Source organism: Aythya fuligula, chromosome 1, assembly GCF_009819795.1.
Source record: "Aythya fuligula isolate bAytFul2 chromosome 1, bAytFul2.pri, whole genome shotgun sequence".
Classification (NCBI taxonomy): domain Eukaryota; kingdom Metazoa; phylum Chordata; class Aves; order Anseriformes; family Anatidae; genus Aythya; species Aythya fuligula.
Window position 1 is genome coordinate 125,665,810 of NC_045559.1, and position 19,436 is coordinate 125,685,245.

The 19,436-nt window shown below is 34.7% G+C and overlaps 1 protein-coding gene across 3 annotated transcripts in view; it reads left to right on the forward strand.

Moving 5' to 3' along the window:
* RPS6KA3 (ribosomal protein S6 kinase A3) overlaps window positions 1-19,436 on the forward strand; it is a 76,163-nt gene that overhangs the window by 34,683 nt on the left and 22,044 nt on the right. For all 3 annotated transcript variants that reach the window (XM_032197841.1, XM_032197851.1, XM_032197858.1), the window contains 8 exons: window positions 2,521-2,637; window positions 4,842-4,923; window positions 6,715-6,795; window positions 7,789-7,868; window positions 10,029-10,135; window positions 12,434-12,471; window positions 12,841-12,983; window positions 16,174-16,244. In XM_032197841.1, the coding sequence (XP_032053732.1) occupies window positions 2,521-2,637; window positions 4,842-4,923; window positions 6,715-6,795; window positions 7,789-7,868; window positions 10,029-10,135; window positions 12,434-12,471; window positions 12,841-12,983; window positions 16,174-16,244 (719 nt within the window). The remainder of the gene's footprint in view (window positions 1-2,520; window positions 2,638-4,841; window positions 4,924-6,714; window positions 6,796-7,788; window positions 7,869-10,028; window positions 10,136-12,433; window positions 12,472-12,840; window positions 12,984-16,173; window positions 16,245-19,436) is intronic.

Consider the following 19,436-nt stretch of genomic DNA (forward strand, 5'->3'; position numbering starts at 1 on the left):
ACATGGCATACGTGCACGCACATGTGGAGTTTCGGCTGTTTTACAAGAGAAATTGGCCCCTGTCTTTATTGGTGGTCTTAGTTTTTGAAAAATCCAGTTGTTTTTGTTTTTTTTTTTTTCTTCTTCTTTTCACTATTTCATTTCAACAGTTGCTAGTACATTCTGTGCATTCTTAAAAAGTGTGCACTGGAATTATTTTATATGTGGATAGATGTGCATGCTCAGGCTTTGTTGTCTGCAGTTTGTTTCCAAGTTTTGTTGCTAACCTTTTGAAAAGAGTCCTTAGAAAGAAAAACAGTGATCTAGAAGTATGTTTCAGTAGACATGTATGGACAGTTACTGTGCATTTGTAAGGGATATTAAAATGACTGTACAAAACTATACTTTTAGCAATAATTCATGCACATAAATGTTGCCGAATGCTTGAAAAATACATAAATGAGTGCTGCAGAAGCACATATTTAAAATGCTACCTCTACTCCTCTGTCACTAGAATTATTGTATATTTTGGTACATTTTTATCAAGGGGAAGATCTGGAGCAAGAAAGACCTTACCGTTGGTGGAAGAGGGATGGGTTATGTAGTACTTAAAGTGGATGTATGTGAAGTTCATTGGCTATGTCGGGATGCACACGAGTGCTGACGGGACCTGTCTCATGGCACTGTGAGGCCATGCTTGATTATCTTCCAGTTATCATGGCAAATGGGAAAGGTGTCCAAGGACTGGAGCAGAGCTTATGCAGCTCCTGTCTTCAAAAAAAGCAAGAAGGAAGACCCAGGGAACTACAGGCTGGTCATCCTCAACCCCTGAGAAGACAAGGGAACTACTAATCCTGAAAACTATTTATGTGTGTGGAGGAAAAGGTGCTTGCAATTAGTCAACACAGATTCACATGGGTGAAATCATGTTTGACCAACCTGATAATGTTCTATGATGGAATGGGTAGACAGATAGTGGATATTGCCTACTTTGACTTCAGTAAGACAGAAGACAATCTTCCATAAGATCCTTACATAGAAACCAATGAAGCATGGGCTCAATGAACAGACTGTGGTGTGGATGGTTCTGTACCAAGGGTAGAGTAACTCCATGCAGTAGCAGTGGGCCAACCACCAGCTGGAAAGAAACTTTGCAGGGAAGGACCTGGAGATGCTGGCCCACAAGGTGAACACGAACCCAGCAAAGTGTCCTTGCAGCCAGCAGGCTGAGGGAGGTGATCATTCCTCTCTACTTTACTTCTTCACTGAAAGGGTTGTGAGGCATTGGAACAGGCTGCCCAGGGAAGTGGTGGAGTCACCATCCCTGGAAGTCTTCAAAAGACGTTTAGATGTAGAGCTTAGGGATATGGTTTAGTGGAGGGCTGTTAGCGTTAGGTTGGAGGTTGGACTCGATGACCTTGAGGTCTCTTCCAACCTAGAAAATTCTGTGATTCTGTGATTCTGTGAGTGCCATGTCTAGTTCTGGGCTCCCCAGTACAAGAGTTAGAGAGCTACTGGAGAGAGTATCCCTTAGTAAAGGGATACTAAGGTGTTTGAGGGACTGAGATACCTGTCATGAGGACAGGCCAAGAGAACTGAGATCCTCTGAGGTCTTTAAAAGCTGCCTGGGCAGCCTGCTCTTGATGTCCATGTTGAGCAGGGGGGTTGAATATGACATCCAGAGCTGTCTTCCAACCTCAGCCATTCTGTGATTCTGTGAAATAAATCTGAGTTTAAGTAGAGGGAAAGTATTCTTAGTTTTATTTTATTCACTGTAGCCCAGGGAAAGAATAGGAAGAGAATGCACAAAAAGTTGAAATTGTTGTTGTTGTATTTATCATAGAAGTTACTTAAGCAGCACTGACTGTAAGTTTGGGTCATGTATAATGCCTAGATAGTTGTTCAGGTGACGCTGATAAGAATGCATTTTTTCTCACCTTTGAATGATTGCTGATAAGTTTTGAAATTCTTCTGTTGTGTGGCACACAGCGTTGTTTTTCAGGGGATTATCAAATTTTTAGTAAAAAAATACAGGATTAAGTGAAGACTGGAAGATGACTAGAAGGCCTGCTGCCTCACAGTCGTCCTTATTCAAGTGTTAAAAATGAACACCTTCTGAAGAGATCTGGTCCACTTATTACATACCTTAAGGGAACTTTAAGGGAAATTTGGTTTCCACCTCTGGGTTGTAAATCTGAAATGGAGATGATGAACCAAACAACATGGGCTTAGCCACAAAAACTTGGGTACTGATGACATGTTTCTGTCAACTCTGTTATTGTCTGGTTTCTGATATGTCTCTAAAGGTTTAAGCTACATGGTCACTAAATTAATGCAACCTTTTGTACCAGGTAAATTTTTTTTTTTTTTTTGTAAACGCCTTAATTATGGGAGTGTTATTGCTGAATGTTTTATCTACTGTTGGGAACATATAGTTGGTTAGATTCAGTTACACTTATTTTTTAATGTACTGTGAATTTATAAATGTTTCAGGAAGATGCACCACTAATGTAAATTTGCTCATCTTTCTTGCTCTGTCAGGAAGAAGGAAATATCAAAGAAATTGCAATAACTCATCATGTAAAGGAAGGACACGAGAAAGCAGACCCGTCACAGTTTGAACTTCTAAAAGTGCTCGGACAAGGATCCTTTGGGAAGGTTGGTAATAGTCCTCTTGTGGAGTAGTATTTGGGAATATCATATTGAAAAGTGTTGAAGAATGAAATATTTAGAACAGTCTCGTTGCATTAAGGCAATGTTGGTGGTCAAAACTGCTTTCTAAATTAGTGCTAATTAGTGCCACCATAATTGTGGCAGATCTTCTAAAGTGGTAAATTTATTCTAGTTTGCATGTAGACCTCAAAGATGCATGGAAAATTTGACGTGAAGGAAGGAATGTCATTTTGCTTTAACTACTTTTCTGTGTTTGAAAGGGACAAGGTTTGAGAGTTTTTTTGGTATGTAATGCTAGTTGCTAACTCAAAGGTTATCACCAGTACAGAAACTACAGACAATATATTTTTGTAATACATTGTAATTTTAAATAATAAATTTTAGACAGTGGTAGTCGTTGAAGTAACTATTATATACTTTGGATTGTTAATGCTAGGCCCATGCTAGAATTTGGTTAAGGCACAGTCTAACTGGATACTTATTTAAACTTCTGTTAAATACTCATTTTCTGGCATTTTAGTGGGTACTCTCCACACCAAGATCTCAATAGGTGTATGTGACCTCTACCTTTCACTGTCCAAATCAAACTTAAAAATAAAACATTAATTTCTCGATGATCTTGAGGTCTCTTCCAACCTAGAAAATTCTGTGATTCTGTGATTCTTGTGACAGAGAGATCGTTGAGAAAGAATGGAATTTACAATGAAAAGCAACAAAGCTTTTAAGTCCATTTTTAGCCTTAATTCAAGTTCTGAATGTAGTGTTAGCTTTCTAGTATGTTAAACCAATGCTAAACCAATCTTGGATACTGGGGAAAATTAGAATAGTCAGTTCACTTCTTGTCGTGGAAGAAATTTACTATTGGTCATGTTGTTGAAGCAGCAGTTCCAATTAATCTTGGATATCTAGATGTTTATAAATTACGAAGTTTTGTACCCAAGTCTAATAAGTACTCGATCTAATAAGACTACACTGGAGAAACCTAATGGTCATTTCTGATGTCATTTGATTACATACAGAATGAAGATAATAGCTTTTATTTGGAAATCTTCTAATCAGGAGAAGTAAATCATTCAGAGGCAAGGAGATGTAAGCTAATGAATGATGATTTCAACAACCCCTTCAATTCTGTTGATATTACTAAATATAATGCTATAATTGACCTTTTTCATGTTTTGAAAAAGCAAAAATACTTAACTACCCAGCTGAGATATAATGTAAAAATGCTTGTCTTCTCACTTGCTTTAGCATTTAGGTAAAAAATATATATATAATTATTATTATTTTCTAAAAAGTTTGGAAGATACTGACACTCTGCCACTACTCGTTCAGTTTAAAAGGCTAATCTGTATGCTTTTCAAGGGTTGTTAATATGACGGGTTACAAAAACAGATAAAACTAATCTCATATAGCACATTTAATATTCTCATTTACCACAACATATCTCTGTGCTTTTTCATGAATAACTAGAAAACCTGTGGGAAGTGTATATTTCTCATCTCAAAGTAGAGAATATATCTGCATCTTAGGGTTATTAAAAACAACTCCAGTCAAGAAATCCTTTTACACAAAAGAATAAAGTGAAAGACACTTTAGTTGAGGCTGGTTTTACTTCACAGATACATGCAAAATTCAATCAAAGTGTATTAGCTGTGTTTTTTTTTGTGACACAAGGTTGGTTCTCGCTATTTTATATGTTGCTAAAATGAATTATTAAACATTATTTTACATAACTTTGTGGATCAACTTCTGTACACTGATTTATTTTCATATCAGGCAACTATTTCATTAGCACTTTCATTATGCTATCTTACAAATTTTATTAAGACGGAGCTACTTAAAAAGTTAACATCAATAAGCTTATTTTTACAGAAGAGTATGACTATAAAGTTGAATTTTGTTTCAATCTTTTCATCTAAGTGAATCCGAATTCATCCTTCCCTTTACTCGCTGAAATCAATTAAGTTTAACCAGAATTAATTTGGCAGATTTTGCCTTGAATGAACCTTTTACATTATGAAATTAAATAATACTATGTAAAAATGCAAGGAAATTTCTATTTGTACTTTGCAGAATTTGAAAGCAAGATATAAAAAATGTAAGAGGAGCAAACTCAGATTTTGTACCGAAGTATATTCATCTGAGTTGCCTTTACTTCTTTTTAATAATTCTTTTAATTTTCCATGCAGGTATTTCTTGTCAAAAAAATCTCAGGATCAGATGCCAGGCAGCTTTATGCAATGAAGGTGTTGAAAAAGGCCACCTTGAAAGGTAAGCACTATTTGGAGCAAGGAGGTAGAGAAATCATGGACATTATTACCAAAAAATAATCTTTACACACAGGCTATTCTACAGATTGTATTTTAGAACTTATTTCTATCAAACTGTTTTGTGTAGTAAACACAGAGAGATTTAGTAAACAGTACAATATTGCTATTAAAGGGGGAATTAGGTTCAGTCCTTTGCCATGTTAAATGTTAGGTCCCTCTCATTGGTGGTGGTTTAAAACAGTAGTTGCATTGTATCTGCCACTTGACTTTCTACTGAGCTGTTATCTGAAACATAATATCCTTCCTTTTTTAACTTTCTGTGTATTGCAAATGAGACAGCTAATACTGTTTGCTCAATTTACGTTGAGGTTACAATATTTAAAAATGTACTATTCGAGTTCTTTTATTCTAGAATCTCTAAGAAGAGTTAGTTTGTTGGTTTTTTTTTATATCAGTACATTTTTTCAGAACTTTTGACGCTTGTTCTTGGATGTAGGATATATTTGAAGAAATTTTAAGTGTCTTAAGCTAAATGAGCAAAAATTAGTTTTAAAATGAGACTTTATAATGTTTTGTTTCTTGAGTGGTTTTGGTCACAAATGATATCAGTAACAAAATAAGTTCAAATCTGCACAATATCAAATCTGTCCTGGAGAATTCCATAAGATTTTTTTTATAGTAGATTAAAGTGTTCTCTAACTGCTTAGCCAGAATGTGTATTTATTGTTTTACGTTATTGTTTAATATTTCAGTCTACTTGTATTGTTGATATTATTTAGATGTTACTGATATAATACTGATTTGCAGTTTTAACATGTTTTAATCTGAAAATATTCACAGATGACATGTAAACAAAAACTTCATACTTGCATTGAATTACGAACCTCTGCTAAAATGTTGAACTTCGCATTTTTCTGCCTAAGATCTAGTGCCAAATCTCATTATACTTCACTTACGTTTAAAACTATTAGGGTGTGAGTGGTTTTGAACAGTTTCCTATATTTTGATTACTCTGTATTGTGGCACAAGTTATTCTCATTATTTACTTCCTATTTTTCTGGAATTGATTTCCACTCATTTAAGGTCCTTTGATATCCTCAATAGTCTTTCATTTCCCAAACCTGTTAATAGCTGAGAATTGGAGTCAAAGGTCATTTAGCAGTTGCTTTTTTAAGATGTTTGAGCGTTTGTCTTCATCACATTTTAATGGTGGTTGAGCCTTATGAATAAAAAGTTGTGGATCTAGTTCTGCCTGCACATGGGGAGACTGATAAACACTGAAATTGGAAGTGTGACTTGCAGCTGGAAAAGGAGATGCTCTGAGGCAGTAAGCATTCAAGGATGCAAAAGGCTAGAACAGAAAACTGACAGTAGCAGGAAGATATCACACTTTTCAACTATTTTCAGTTGGTTTGGAGTGTCATTTGGTTCAAGTTTTAGGAAGAACAAAGTTGAAAGCAAATGAAAGTTACTGTTAAAATCTTAATATGAAACTATTTGGAAATAATGCTCTTTTTCTGTAATTGCAACTTCCTTTGAGATCTAATATTGTAATTTAAAATAATACGCTGTATTGCTTGATTTGCATAAGGTTCTTTAGTTCTTTTGAATCTATTTCATAATACTATTTTTGTGATGTAAAAGTCTCGAATCTCTTCTGTATACACAACAGGGATCTGTAGGCAGTTGTTATACCACAGTATGTGATGTGAAGTACATCAGGAAATATAGGAGCAATGCTGATTCATAATGTGATTTACTTTTTTTTAATCTTGCTCCTGTTCTGTTGTAGTTCGAGATCGGGTTCGGACAAAAATGGAACGTGATATATTAGTAGAAGTTAACCATCCTTTTATTGTCAAGTTACATTATGGTGAGTTGGAGGGGGAAAATAATTTATATCTTAAAAATGGGAGCTTGTTGAAGTACTACCTAACATTTATATTGTAGTTCAGAGAATCATAGAAAATGTGTGCTGTCTAAATCCTGATTGTGCAAAGGCTTGCTGTGTAGTAGTTTACTCTATATACATGGTTAACTTCATTCATGGTCTTAAATCTTCATGGGACTGAGAGTCTGTAGTTCTCTGCTTTATCAGAAAGGACGTTTACCTATCTGTATCTAGCTATTCTTTTCCAAAACCTCTTATCTTTTATATTAGTCATTCACTTTTTAAAAATTGATTTCTTACCTTTGCCATGCTCTGTAGAAAATGTGCAATGGTATCACTTCTGGTTTCATTAAAATTGGTGAGAAAACTTCTTTTAATTTTATTGCATGGACAGCCATTAATGTGTACGCAAGTTGAGGGGGAGGAAATTAATACTTTTAAAACATTATGCAGAAAGTAAACAAGAAAAAAAATAGATAAACAGAGTAGTCTTTATTGTTCAATTCATTTTTTTTCTTTTAGAGTCCATTTTTTCCTACAGTTCAAGTTTCAGATCTGTCACTCTAATGTGGCTTAAATAATGTTAGATTATACTATTGTCATTCTTTTGCGAGATAGACTATATATATTCCAGATTTTTCAAATCTGTACTTCCAAAATCTGGAGTGAAATGTTGATTAACCAAGGTATAGCTTAAATTTTCAGGCATTCCATTGATGACTTGTTTCTCTCTCACATGGTATGAGAGTTTCTTGGCCCATTGAAGAAAAACATTTAATAATTTTAAATACATTTAAAATATACAAGGAAATAGAAGGAATATACAATATACAAGGAAAAAGAAGAATAATTCATTTTAATAAATGAAAATGAGGGTGAAAGATAAAGAAAATAAGGGTGAATTATTGGGTAGATTATTCTTCTAATAATGGGTAAAATTAGATAATGTTTAATGTTTTTAATTGATCTTTTCAGCTTTTCAAACAGAAGGGAAGCTGTATCTTATTTTGGATTTCCTCAGGGGAGGAGACTTGTTTACACGTTTATCCAAAGAGGTAAACTTTTTTCTTTGAAAATTGTATATTGATAAAATTTGACTTTTAAAATTGCCTAAACTAAAATTGCCTGTATTAGAAAAGTTTACTTCTTATAATTCAATTTTCATTGAATAAAATTTTGAATAGTCTTCTTTTAATGAGCTAGGTTTTTGCTTCATTGCTTTTTTGCACAAAGTCTTTCCATGAGAACCCTCGGTAATTTACATCTTTTCTGAAAGTCTTAGACATGCAATATTTCTTCATTGCTTTTTATACCTTGCTTAGATTTTCTTCTCTTGCTACTACATCTAAAGATATGTCAAAACATGGATATACATGAAGTAGTTATTCCAAAAAATCCATGTTTTTTTCTCAATTCCTAAGAAAGAATGTATAACACTTTCCTGGTGATGACTATTTTATCTTAAGCCACTCAAATTTTATAAGATTTAATGCAGATAAGTTCTTTATAGGTACCTGCATTTAAGCTAATGGTTGATAACTGACAGTGAAATGGGCGTGCTGGATTTGTTTCATCCTCATATTAATTCATCTGATCTATTCAGAATCATAGAATCACTAAGGTTGGAAAAGACCTCCAAGATCATCTGGTCCAACCATCTCCCTACCACCATTGTTGCCACCCACTGAACCACATCCAAACATTCCTTGAACACCCCAGGGATGTCCCAGTGCTTGACTGCTCTTTCTGAGAAGAAATGTTTCCTAATTCCCAACCCAAACCTCCCCTGGCAAAACTTGAGGCCATTCCCTCTAGTCCTATCACCGGTTACCTGTGTGAAGAGGCTGACCCTTCTTTAGATCAGATCTATCTGATAGATCAGATGAATTGCAGTCTAAAAGTTCCTGCTTTTTATCCATTAACCACAAAGGAGAAAGTGATTAATTCAGAGCTAGAAATCTACACTGCAGATGTTTAAGTTCAGGAGAAATTAATTTCAGTCAATGTTTTCAAAGAACATAGTGTGGGTGTATTATCAGCCTCATGGGATCTTTCATTCTTTGAGCTTTTAAGTGTTTCTTGTAGAGATTTCCGTCCTTCTTCAGTGTACCTGTACTAAATACTAGCTCTTCTGTAGAGGTAACATCAGCAAGTGCTTCTTGTGCAAGCTTTGGTATCATCTCCTTTCCTTAAACTACTAAGATGAAAATGTGTTATTTTTAATTCTTGCTTAAAACAGTGGTCATCTGTGATCCCCATTGCTGTTTTTTCCCCAATCCATGGGGGACAATTATCCGAAGATGTTAATTTTTTTAAAGCAGTTCATATTAACTGAGGTAGAATCAAGTCATGAAGGAACTTATTTTTTAACTCTGAGCAGTTTAATTGCAATTTTTTTTTTCTCTCAGTGGATCACAACGGTTGTTCATATAGTAGGAATAGCATGTTCAGAGGCCCTGACCAACCTGATGCAGTGGGTGGCATCGCTGCCTATGGTAGGAGGGTTGGAACTAGATGATCTTTGAGGTCCATCCAACCTGAGCCATTCTCTAATTCTATGATATCATTGAATCATAGCAGTGATTAGTTCCTAATAGAAAATGCAGATTGTTACCAAAGATCTTACCGGTGCTTACTCTTGCCATTTCCTTAGTTCATTCTTTGATCTTTCTCTTCTGCAGTTTCATTTCAGGCTGCATTTTGGGATTTTACTATCCATGTAACTCCTTTATGATGGTACTTAGAGAAATGCTCTTCAAAAATGATGCATATGCTTTTCTTCTCTCTTAGACTTTGTAGAAGAAATTCAGGTGTTTGGACTTCAGTTCATTTGTCTAGAAACAACGTGTTCACATCCATTGAAGAGAGAGTCACATTCTTTAAATGCTTCCCAAAATTCTTCAGTCCTGCTTCGATATCTGTTTGTTCTCTTGGGCAATCAGAAGTAAATAACCTCAGTTTTGCAGAAAGTATAGTACAATATTGCTTTCAAAAGTTTTCAAGTACATACTGTGCAACAGTGTTGATTATAAAATTCTAGACCTTTTCTAACGAAGCAATTTGAATTTCTAGTTTTTTATAAAAATCAATATGAGTATTAAGAAGAAACATTCTGTAACACCAGATTGTCTGGACCATTCAGTTGGTGCTGATGTAAGCTTTAGAGGTTTTGTATGTAAAATAATGTGTTTTTTTTTTTTGTTGTTCTTTTTTAGGTGATGTTCACAGAAGATGATGTTAAATTTTACCTAGCAGAATTAGCACTTGCTTTAGACCATCTACATAGTCTTGGAATAATATACCGGGACCTAAAACCAGAAAAGTAAGAATCTGCTGTGGTAAATGCAGCGTATTAATTTGATTTGTATAGCACTTCTACCAATGCACTTCTCTTTCCAACTGTTAAATTTTAATTTTCTATTTAAATTTGCTATATAAACTGAACAGGGAAGAAGATGGGAGAACCTTATAGGGTTTTGTTAATTAAGTGTTGAATTTAATTTCCTCTCAAACAGGAGCATTTAGTTTGAGCGATATGCCAAGTACTATAATCCATGTTACTATAAGTAAAGAATATACTGAAACATGTACCTTTCATTTTCCATGTGCTTTAGAGTGTACAGTGGATAAGACATCGTTTTAGCCTTCTGTTTTTGTCATTATTGTAGAATTTCTGGACTTAAAGATAAACTTGGAACAATTTCATGATACAGGGTTCCAGTTGAATGCTACATATTTGCATTTGAAAGCTTAACAATAAACATTTTTCCAAAGCTGACTTTTAAAATATGCTGCAGTAAGAGCAGAATGGAGTTTAAATGTTAAATATGAAAATAATGCGTCACATGCTAATTTAACCTATTGACAATCAAGAAATTACACTGAAAACTTAAAATAAGCTTGGAGCTAAAATTCCAGTATAGGGTTGCCTCCCAATACATTAGTCATCTCTGTCTCATTCAATGACTGCATCCTGTTCTCTTCCCTCCAGTAATTTTTTTAGTGTTAGAAGATGGAAAGAAGAAAATGTCAGCAGTGTCATCTGAAACACTTAAATGTTTCAGATAAAAATGCCAGTGTATGTATATGTTATGTATGCTGTAGTACTACACTCTACCTGGAGAGGAGTCTAAGATGAGGTAGTTAACCTACGCTGCCTCATTGCCAGGAAATCTGTAATGAATCTGAAGTCCTGATGTCCTTGGTGATCCTCTGTCATGGCTATATGGAGGACCTGAAAAGTCTGTGTGAGAACTGTCTTACGTAAAGTGTTGGTGGAAAAGACCAAGAATGAGTAACAAGTATTACAGAAGCCAGCTGTTAAATGGGGCTTCCATTAGCGTAGCTTGTTCGTTTGTGCCTCTCCTGGAAATAAGACACAAATTTAAAAATGTTTAGCCCTGTCTGACAAGAAGGGGAAAGATTCATTCTCAAATCAGAAATCTGAAGACTTCCAGGGCATGAGGTTGCACTTGAAAATGAAGAGGGAAAGGGATTATGTGTAAACGTTGAGAGCATTCTGTTAAGTAATTCCAAAGTGAGGAAAAAATAGACTTGCTAGGTGAGAAAAGATCTTTAAATGGCAAAGTGAGAGAACCTCGGTTATGTTGCTGACATTTACTTGCAAGAGGAAGTCTTGCCAAAAGACTGAGTAGGTACTGCCTCAAATACAGCATTAAAAAGAAAAAAACAAATGTACCAATCAAAGAACCTTGGTTTTAAGCCTTGGAAATATCTGATTCAAAATCATATCAAAGGCTGAAATTGCACATTATTGGACAGTGAGATATCAATAAGTCTCACATACTGTGTCTGTACTGTGAAATGATGTTTCCCACCATGGAAACTGGAAAGAGGAAAAGGGATGGGCAGGGGAAATGGACAAGCAGTGTGTGTCTGGGTCACCTCTCATCACAGGGAGGAAATGCAGCTCCCCATGGGAGAAGCGGGAGGAACTAAGTCCACAGTGTAGGCTTTGGTATAGAGTCTAACCCTGGAATACTTTGTATGCTTTGAATCACAATTATATTCAGTGGTTGTTACGGACAGCTGGTATCTCAGATAGTGTGACCTTTTGTGTGATTGAAATAGACAGAAGCATAAGGCCTACTCTTTACTATAGAGCTTAAGGATATAGGGGCTCTGGTACAACATGAAAATATCTATTACTTGATGTTAATTAAAGTAGTCAATATCCTTTGAAACTATAATTGCAAATTAATACAGATTTTGCATACATATGCAAACATAAGTTCTTGCTTAATTTAAGAAAAATAGAAATGTATCTTTCATTGTCACAATTGATTAAAAAAAAAAAAAAGAAAAGATACACATGCTACAAGTCTCCAAAACTGAAGGTTCAAAATGAAAGTTACTATGTTCCATGCTGAATTTAACCAAATAGTTGAATAAAAATCTGGTATGTTGATTCTGTTGTATAACCTTTTAATAATAAAGGATTGAAGGGAAAAAAAAGTGTACTTCCAAAGTATCTCCTCCTGATGATTCATTTTCATGCACGCATACTACAGTGTCTTTGTGCATGCTGTTCTGCTTTTTCAAAAATGTTGCCAGTATACTGTCTGAAACAATAGTTAAAAGATTTTTTTTTTCTTTTTAGCATCCTGCTTGATGAAGAAGGACATATCAAATTGACAGGTGAATAAGAGGAAATTGTAATGCATGAATTTATTCTGTTCATAATAAAATGAACTTTGAATTTCCCGCTTTTTTTGGTAGAGCAATGCAACAAAATCAGCAATTTTAATTAGTATGTAATTTTGCTGTGAGGCAGAGCAGATAGTGTAATTAATTTGGAGTAAATGAAATATATATTCTGTTCTGGAAGTATATATTATGGACCTACAATAGTTGGGGGGGGGGGAATCTGTACTTCCTATGTGTATATTTAGGTGTGTATACATGTATGTATGACTGGTAAAGGCATCACCTTTCACATTATGGTAAAGGTAATTACTGTGATTGATTTTAAAGAAGTGCATTTTGAACTACTGTATTTTCTTCCAGATTTTGGCTTAAGTAAGGAGTCAATTGATCATGAGAAAAAGGCCTACTCTTTCTGTGGAACAGTGGAATATATGGCACCAGAAGTCGTTAACCGACGAGGCCATACACAGAGTGCAGACTGGTGGTCTTTTGGTGTTTTAATGGTAGGTTTCTGGTAAATGCAAATAATAGCAGAACTGCTTTATAAGGTTTGGTGAAACAAATATTGAACCGTAGGGAGATCTTTAAATGAATTCTAACTACCAAAAATCCAAATTACGTGAAATTAATAAACAGTACTGCAGGGTTTGAATCAACTATGCGGACTGGGTCTCATGTCAACACCAACAATATGCCATTCTATTGTTATTGTTGAATTGAAATATGCATCTATTGTGGTTTGAATGTTACAGAGACTAATAGGAGTACTAAAATATGCAGGAAAAGTTCCGTACCTTCCAAGTTGGGAAAGACATGGAACCAAATTTTAAATTTGAATTTATTCTCAAGTGGCAAAAAAAAAAAAAAAAAAAAAAAAGCAATAACTTTCCGATTAGTCTCCAGTTTATACAATTTATACCACAACTTGTCAGAATAATGACAACGCTTGCTTGCACATACTAAAATATTGACACTGAGGTGATATGGGATATAGTAGCTCAGAAAAGTCATCTTTACAACGTTCCTGGAAGGAGTTAACTTCTGTTGAGTTGCACGGTCAGGGGAAATAATGTGTATCAAGTATATCTTTGGGGGAAAAAGTAGATCATGTTTTGTACTTTAGGAATGCTTTAATGGCCTTTAATATTTATAATGTTTGCATTTTTCATGTAAAGATAAACTAATTGTTATTTTTTAAAGGAAATGTGTGTTTTTTATTGCTTCTGTAGTACATATATAACTGTGAAAGTACAATGTGTGTGCTTTTTAGTATAAGGACTTTTTTGTCTGAAAATAAGTCATCATACCACCTTTTAATCATCTAGAATGCTGTTGTGATCTGAAAAATGACTATGTAAAAGTAGCACCTCGTGACTAAACTCTCTCTAGACAGAAAAGCACAAACACCCTCAAAACCACTCATTTTATCAGTAAGAACACATTTTATCATCACTATAAGCCTTGAGCATCCAGTAAGTAAATTAAAAGATAACTGCAAACTAGTGGCAGAGTATTTGTCAAACATAGTTAAACTTCAGCTTCACTTTACAGAGCTGAAAACAATAGCTTTGTGCTTATGAAGCGCATGTTAATATTGAAAATTGCTGAAAGATGCTAGACATGACTGGTGTAGTCTAAATGCACTGCATTTTAAACACTTCGGCTTCTGTTTTGAATATGAAAATATGACCTTAGAAAGCACATTCTCTAAATTAGTACATGGAATATAGTGCAATTTTCTCAAAGACATATTTTTTGTGCCTGCATCTCTAGTTCACATGCAAATTTTCACAGGCAATCTGTGTGTATCCACTCTTAAATCATTCTTAATTCAAATCTCCGTTGATTGAGAAGAATTTAAGTCATTGTTTCTGTGGTATCTGTACACAGGATCTAGATGAGCAAAAGTTATAGCATAGAAATTGAGATCAGGAAGATAATAAATAGTTTGGCCTCTCTTCTGTTCTAAGGCAAAAGTCTTTGTAAAGCCATCCTTGAGCTGAAACTTCAAATTTGCCCTTTAAAACACCGAGTGCTTTCATGAGTGCCAGACATCTAAAAACATTCATTTTAAGTTTTTGGAAGCATTATGCATTTGTTGAGGTACTTACTGTCCTGCTGAAATAAGTAAACGATGGTGACTAGGGAAGGCCAATGTTGACTTAAAGTACTATAGATCTGTTGGTCTTGGACTACAATGTTTTTTTTTTTTTGAGGGGGAGTGAGGGTGGGACAAAGAACACACGTGCTGAGTTGTTTCTGCAAAGGTATGCTTGGGACAAACAGGATCATGCTAAAGAAACTTTTTGTTATTAATCTAGAGCACTTCAAGTAAGCAAAACATGTAACACAACAAATCTGCTTTTAAAAAATGAAAATCTGCAGGCATAGTTTATGAAGCAGATCAATCTAAAGTATATACAACCAAAAAGTGAATTATTTTTGGTAGTGTTGCTTAAAGCCTTGTACCTCTTCCTGACAATTGTGGTAAGAACTGTTCAAGTAATGCTTTTTTATGTTGGCTTTATATTAAATTTAAAATATAAAATACAAGTATATGAGTGAAAAGAATAATTGCAATACAAAGTGTCTAGCAGTAATGCAGAGTTGGCAGCCCTTTTTCTTCTGATTACTTTATAAGGTAATAAGAAATTTAAAAATGTATTTAATTAAAAAGGATTTTTAAAGAATGCTTCTATTTCAACTTCACACTCTTATTTTAGGTTTATAATAGTACAGTCATGTCAACCTACATTTTGTTAAGACTGAACGTTTGGATCATAACAGAAAAAGAATGAATAGAGGATACCTCCTGTTCAAGATAACTTAACCTTGCATAAGCTGTCCAGAGAATTCCTTTAGAATTACTTTAATTGTGGTAGCTTTAAGTGTATGTCATAAAATTTCATCAAACTAAACTGTTTTGCAACTCTTATACCAAAAAATCAGAATTCTTGCCTCAGTGTTAGCTGCCATGACTGCTATCAGATGGCTTTCAGTACCTCAGATGTGATATCCCTGCAGAATACTGCAGCCCAACAGAAGTTCCTTTATATTTACTATTTTTACTCAGTCACTTTCAGAACAGATCAGTATTTTAACAGTGTCTAGTGCCTTCTGCCAGGCACTGCAGAATGTGCATGCATGTACTGTGTAGCTTATATGTTCCTTCAGACTCTATTTCCACTGTATGCATACAGTAACCACTTTTCATCATGCATGTCTTTGTCAATCGACTAACCTTTTTCCCTTTTCCAACAAAGGCTATGTACATGCCAATTTTAAACACATTGACCTTTTTTAATATCTCTGCATGAGGAGAAATTATCACTAACTTTTGAAAGGGGAACCTTTTTCCCTCCCCCAGCCCTCTTGAAATCTAAAATATAGTTGTATGGCTCAAGTCTTCTAAGAATGGACTTTTTAGGCAGAAATGATGCACAGATTATAGTCTAAATTGTTTAGATGAAAGCATGTGAAGCAAGGTATTAATATAGGAAAATATTTTGCAGCGTTAAAATGGCAGAGGCTGCTCAATGTTCATAGTAATTTAAGCTGTACAATGAGAAGTTGTTTTGCACAGACTTGATTGTTAACATGCATGAATTTTGGAAGGTTAAGATGCTAAGTAGTTTTGTCAAAAATTAGATTTTGTCCAGGTAATGTAATTGATGAAAGTTTTACTCTATACAGTTTGAAATGCTCACTGGTACTCTACCTTTCCAAGGGAAAGACAGAAAAGAAACCATGACTATGATTCTCAAGTGAGTACACTCTTATTTATATATCTCATCAGGTATTCTACAGGGATGCCCTCCGGGCTGCAATATCTAATTTCTACTCTTCCCTCATTTCCAAAGGTACTGGTAAATCCTCACTCCCTATTAATTTCCTTTGCCGCCTATCTAATTTGCCTTTCTATTCCTCCCCCATACCAGGTACAAAGAATTTCATAGCAGCTCTTTAATCTGTAATAACAACTTCTCCAACCATATTATCTTTCCCATCTTATTTCCATAATACTTTAACCTTCTTATCCTTTTTGATACCCTGTACATTTTTTTTCTTGTTTCATTTTAGTTTTTTTGAGAAAGTACTTTCTCTTTTAATCCTTCTTTCTTACCAGCTCCTCACCCTACTTTTTTATATTACTACTGCTGCCAACAACTTGCTTCCCTGAAACTTCCCCATTTGCTAACGTGCATCTTCCCTTACATACTTTCCTATGACTTTCCCAAGCTACAATTTTCCCCTTGACTATTTCTAGTATAGGTTTTGCATTAACTCTATTGTGGAAATTACTTTCCTTCATGCAGTTAACGTTTTTGTTTTTGCTGATGAAGGCCTGCTCTTTTTCTCCTTAATTAAACCTATGACATAATAGTCCCACTTTCAAGACTGTAACCTAACTCTGTACAAACAATTCTGTTTTATCGTGCCATAATTTCACTTCTGTGTCCAACCATTTCTTACTAATACTGCTTCTTGTTTTATTTTTTTCTCCTGGAAGCTCATAAGACTACTAGTTTTCTCGTTTGTTTCCTTTTTCATTGTTTTATCTCATCTTTTGTCCACATGTCCACCTATATATTGAAGCTATTGCTTCTTTTGCACCAACAAACTATTTTTAAAAAACAATATGAAATTCTTATTTTTTCTAAGTAATTTCAAAGTGAAAACTGCTAGAAAACAAACTCATTTCTTTTTCTTGATTTTTACATTCAAGATGCATACACATTGTTTTTCTTTGCCCTCTCTTTTCTTTCTCATCTTCCATTTGTAAATGTATTTACTGGTGCTAATTTCTACTACTGTTTCAACACCATGCCAATTCAAATCTTCATGTCATGATTATTGAATGTCTTTAACTAAAAGGTTCTATCTATTCACAGCAAGTGTAAACTAGTTCTGCCCACCTCCTGTTTACAAGAAACTAGTCTGATAGTTTTGTTCACTCACACTTATTTCAGGAGCCATACATTTTTTTCTATCCATGTCTCAAGTCATATCTTTCTCTTTATTGTTCATGTGAGTCCACTCCATTCCTCAGTCTTTCCACTGTTGCTAGAAAAATCTTCTGTGTTCAGCTGCCATGTAGAATATCCTCCTTGCAAGTTAATTGACATTCATAATTACTTTCAGATTTCATCTGAACGTGTATCTCTAATGCTTTTTTCAACTTTTTTTCCTCACTTTCTGGTCTTTCTAATTGTTACTTGTTTCATAGAGCTGCACAAAAAATGTGGTATGAAGAAAGACTTCGTACGTGTTTTAACGTTCCATACAGTTCTGCTTATTACATACATACAAATCTGTTTTGCTGTCGGTAACATTAACAGCTGAAAAAAAAAAAAAAAAAAAAAAAAGGATTCTTAAAGTCTTCTGATATTTTCACATTTTTTGTCCAGCCCCATAAGAATTAGTGAATGGCAGTATGCTTTCTTATTATTTTCCATATATTAGTTAACATACTATATTTCTCCTTATTTTTTTCTTAAACATTGAAAATGTACAGGTGTGCATCTGAATTCATATTTTCATAATGTATCATATAAGATATATTGCTTTTCTTACCTTGTGTTCCTGAAAATCCACAAAAAATGCATTCTTTTTACAACGCATTTTCCTGGGCTCTTTATTTCTCACAATGCTGCTGAGACAAGTTTTTATTTTTGTGTGTTTTTCCTAAAACTGAGAAGCTCTCCAATTTGGTGGGGGGGAAGCATAGTTGGCAGCAATAAAGTTAACTTTTTTAAGCATCTTGTCTCCTTTACTGAAGGTATGCCTTCATATAAAATTTGGTCTTTGTCCATCAGGAATTTCAGAAAAAAATGCTGTCACTCATGTAGTTTATAACCTAGGAACTCTCAGGACCTGGGGACTGCTTTTTCTTTCTGCTGTGTCAAGTGGCCACTAAAGGATTTTGTGCAAAGTGCTTCATGATGGAAAGGATGTGATAAGTCTTAGTCTCTGGTTTACATGAGGTCCTCTGACTCACTGCGCTATAGATTGGGGTACATAGCATTCATCTAGCAATTCTTTGTGTTCTACCTTTGTTTATTGAGTTACTTCTCTAAGATTAATTGTGGTTTATATTTTGCCAGGTGTTAGATTTTTTTTCAAAGTACTTAACGTCCAGCACAACTGTTGGAGCTGTTTCAGATTATAATAGCAGGGCAAAGATTTCCACCCACCCTGGCAGGGTTCTGTGGTATTCAGTTCTGTTCTCTGTCCTTCAGAAACATTGTTTTGCTACAAACGATAGATACCATTACGCATCTGCAGACAATGTGTTCCTTGCTTCCTTCCTACAGTATAGCTCTCAGCTACTTTGCTGTGAGTAGGAATGACATTAAGTGCAATGAAATAAATGCATATAAAGTGCATGAATAAGAATTCCCCTGCTAAAGGTGCATGGCAATCAGGGAAATGCTGGTTGGCTTCCACCATTGTACAGGTGATCTTGATCTGCCTGTAGTGAAGAGCCCAAAAAAGGCATCGTGTTTTTTTTCTTCCCCAATACTTTCATGCAGAAGGGAATTTAAAAAAAATAATAATAAATTACAGTTTTTTGAAGCAATGAATAGTGAATTGATGGCAGTAAGGATGTAGTTGCTGAAGTGACAAAGGTGGACTTCTACAAATGGCTGGAATGCAAGGCAAAGCATGTCTGCTTGAAATGCAGAGAAAGCTTTTGTTGTGGATTGTTACAAGTATAAGCTAAAGGTTGAACAAGAGATGGAAAGGAGGGAATTATATCCATCCTGACCATTAGAAAATGGTTATAAGGGAAAAAAAATGAAACCCTAGTATCAATGAAATTACTGTAGAAACTATTAAACGAGGAGGGGGGGGGGGGAAAGGGTGAGGATTTCAAAATGAAATGGCAACTAACAAAACCTAAAATCTGAAATTCAAGCCTGGCAAGCTGCAAAGTAGTATTTGAAATGAAATGG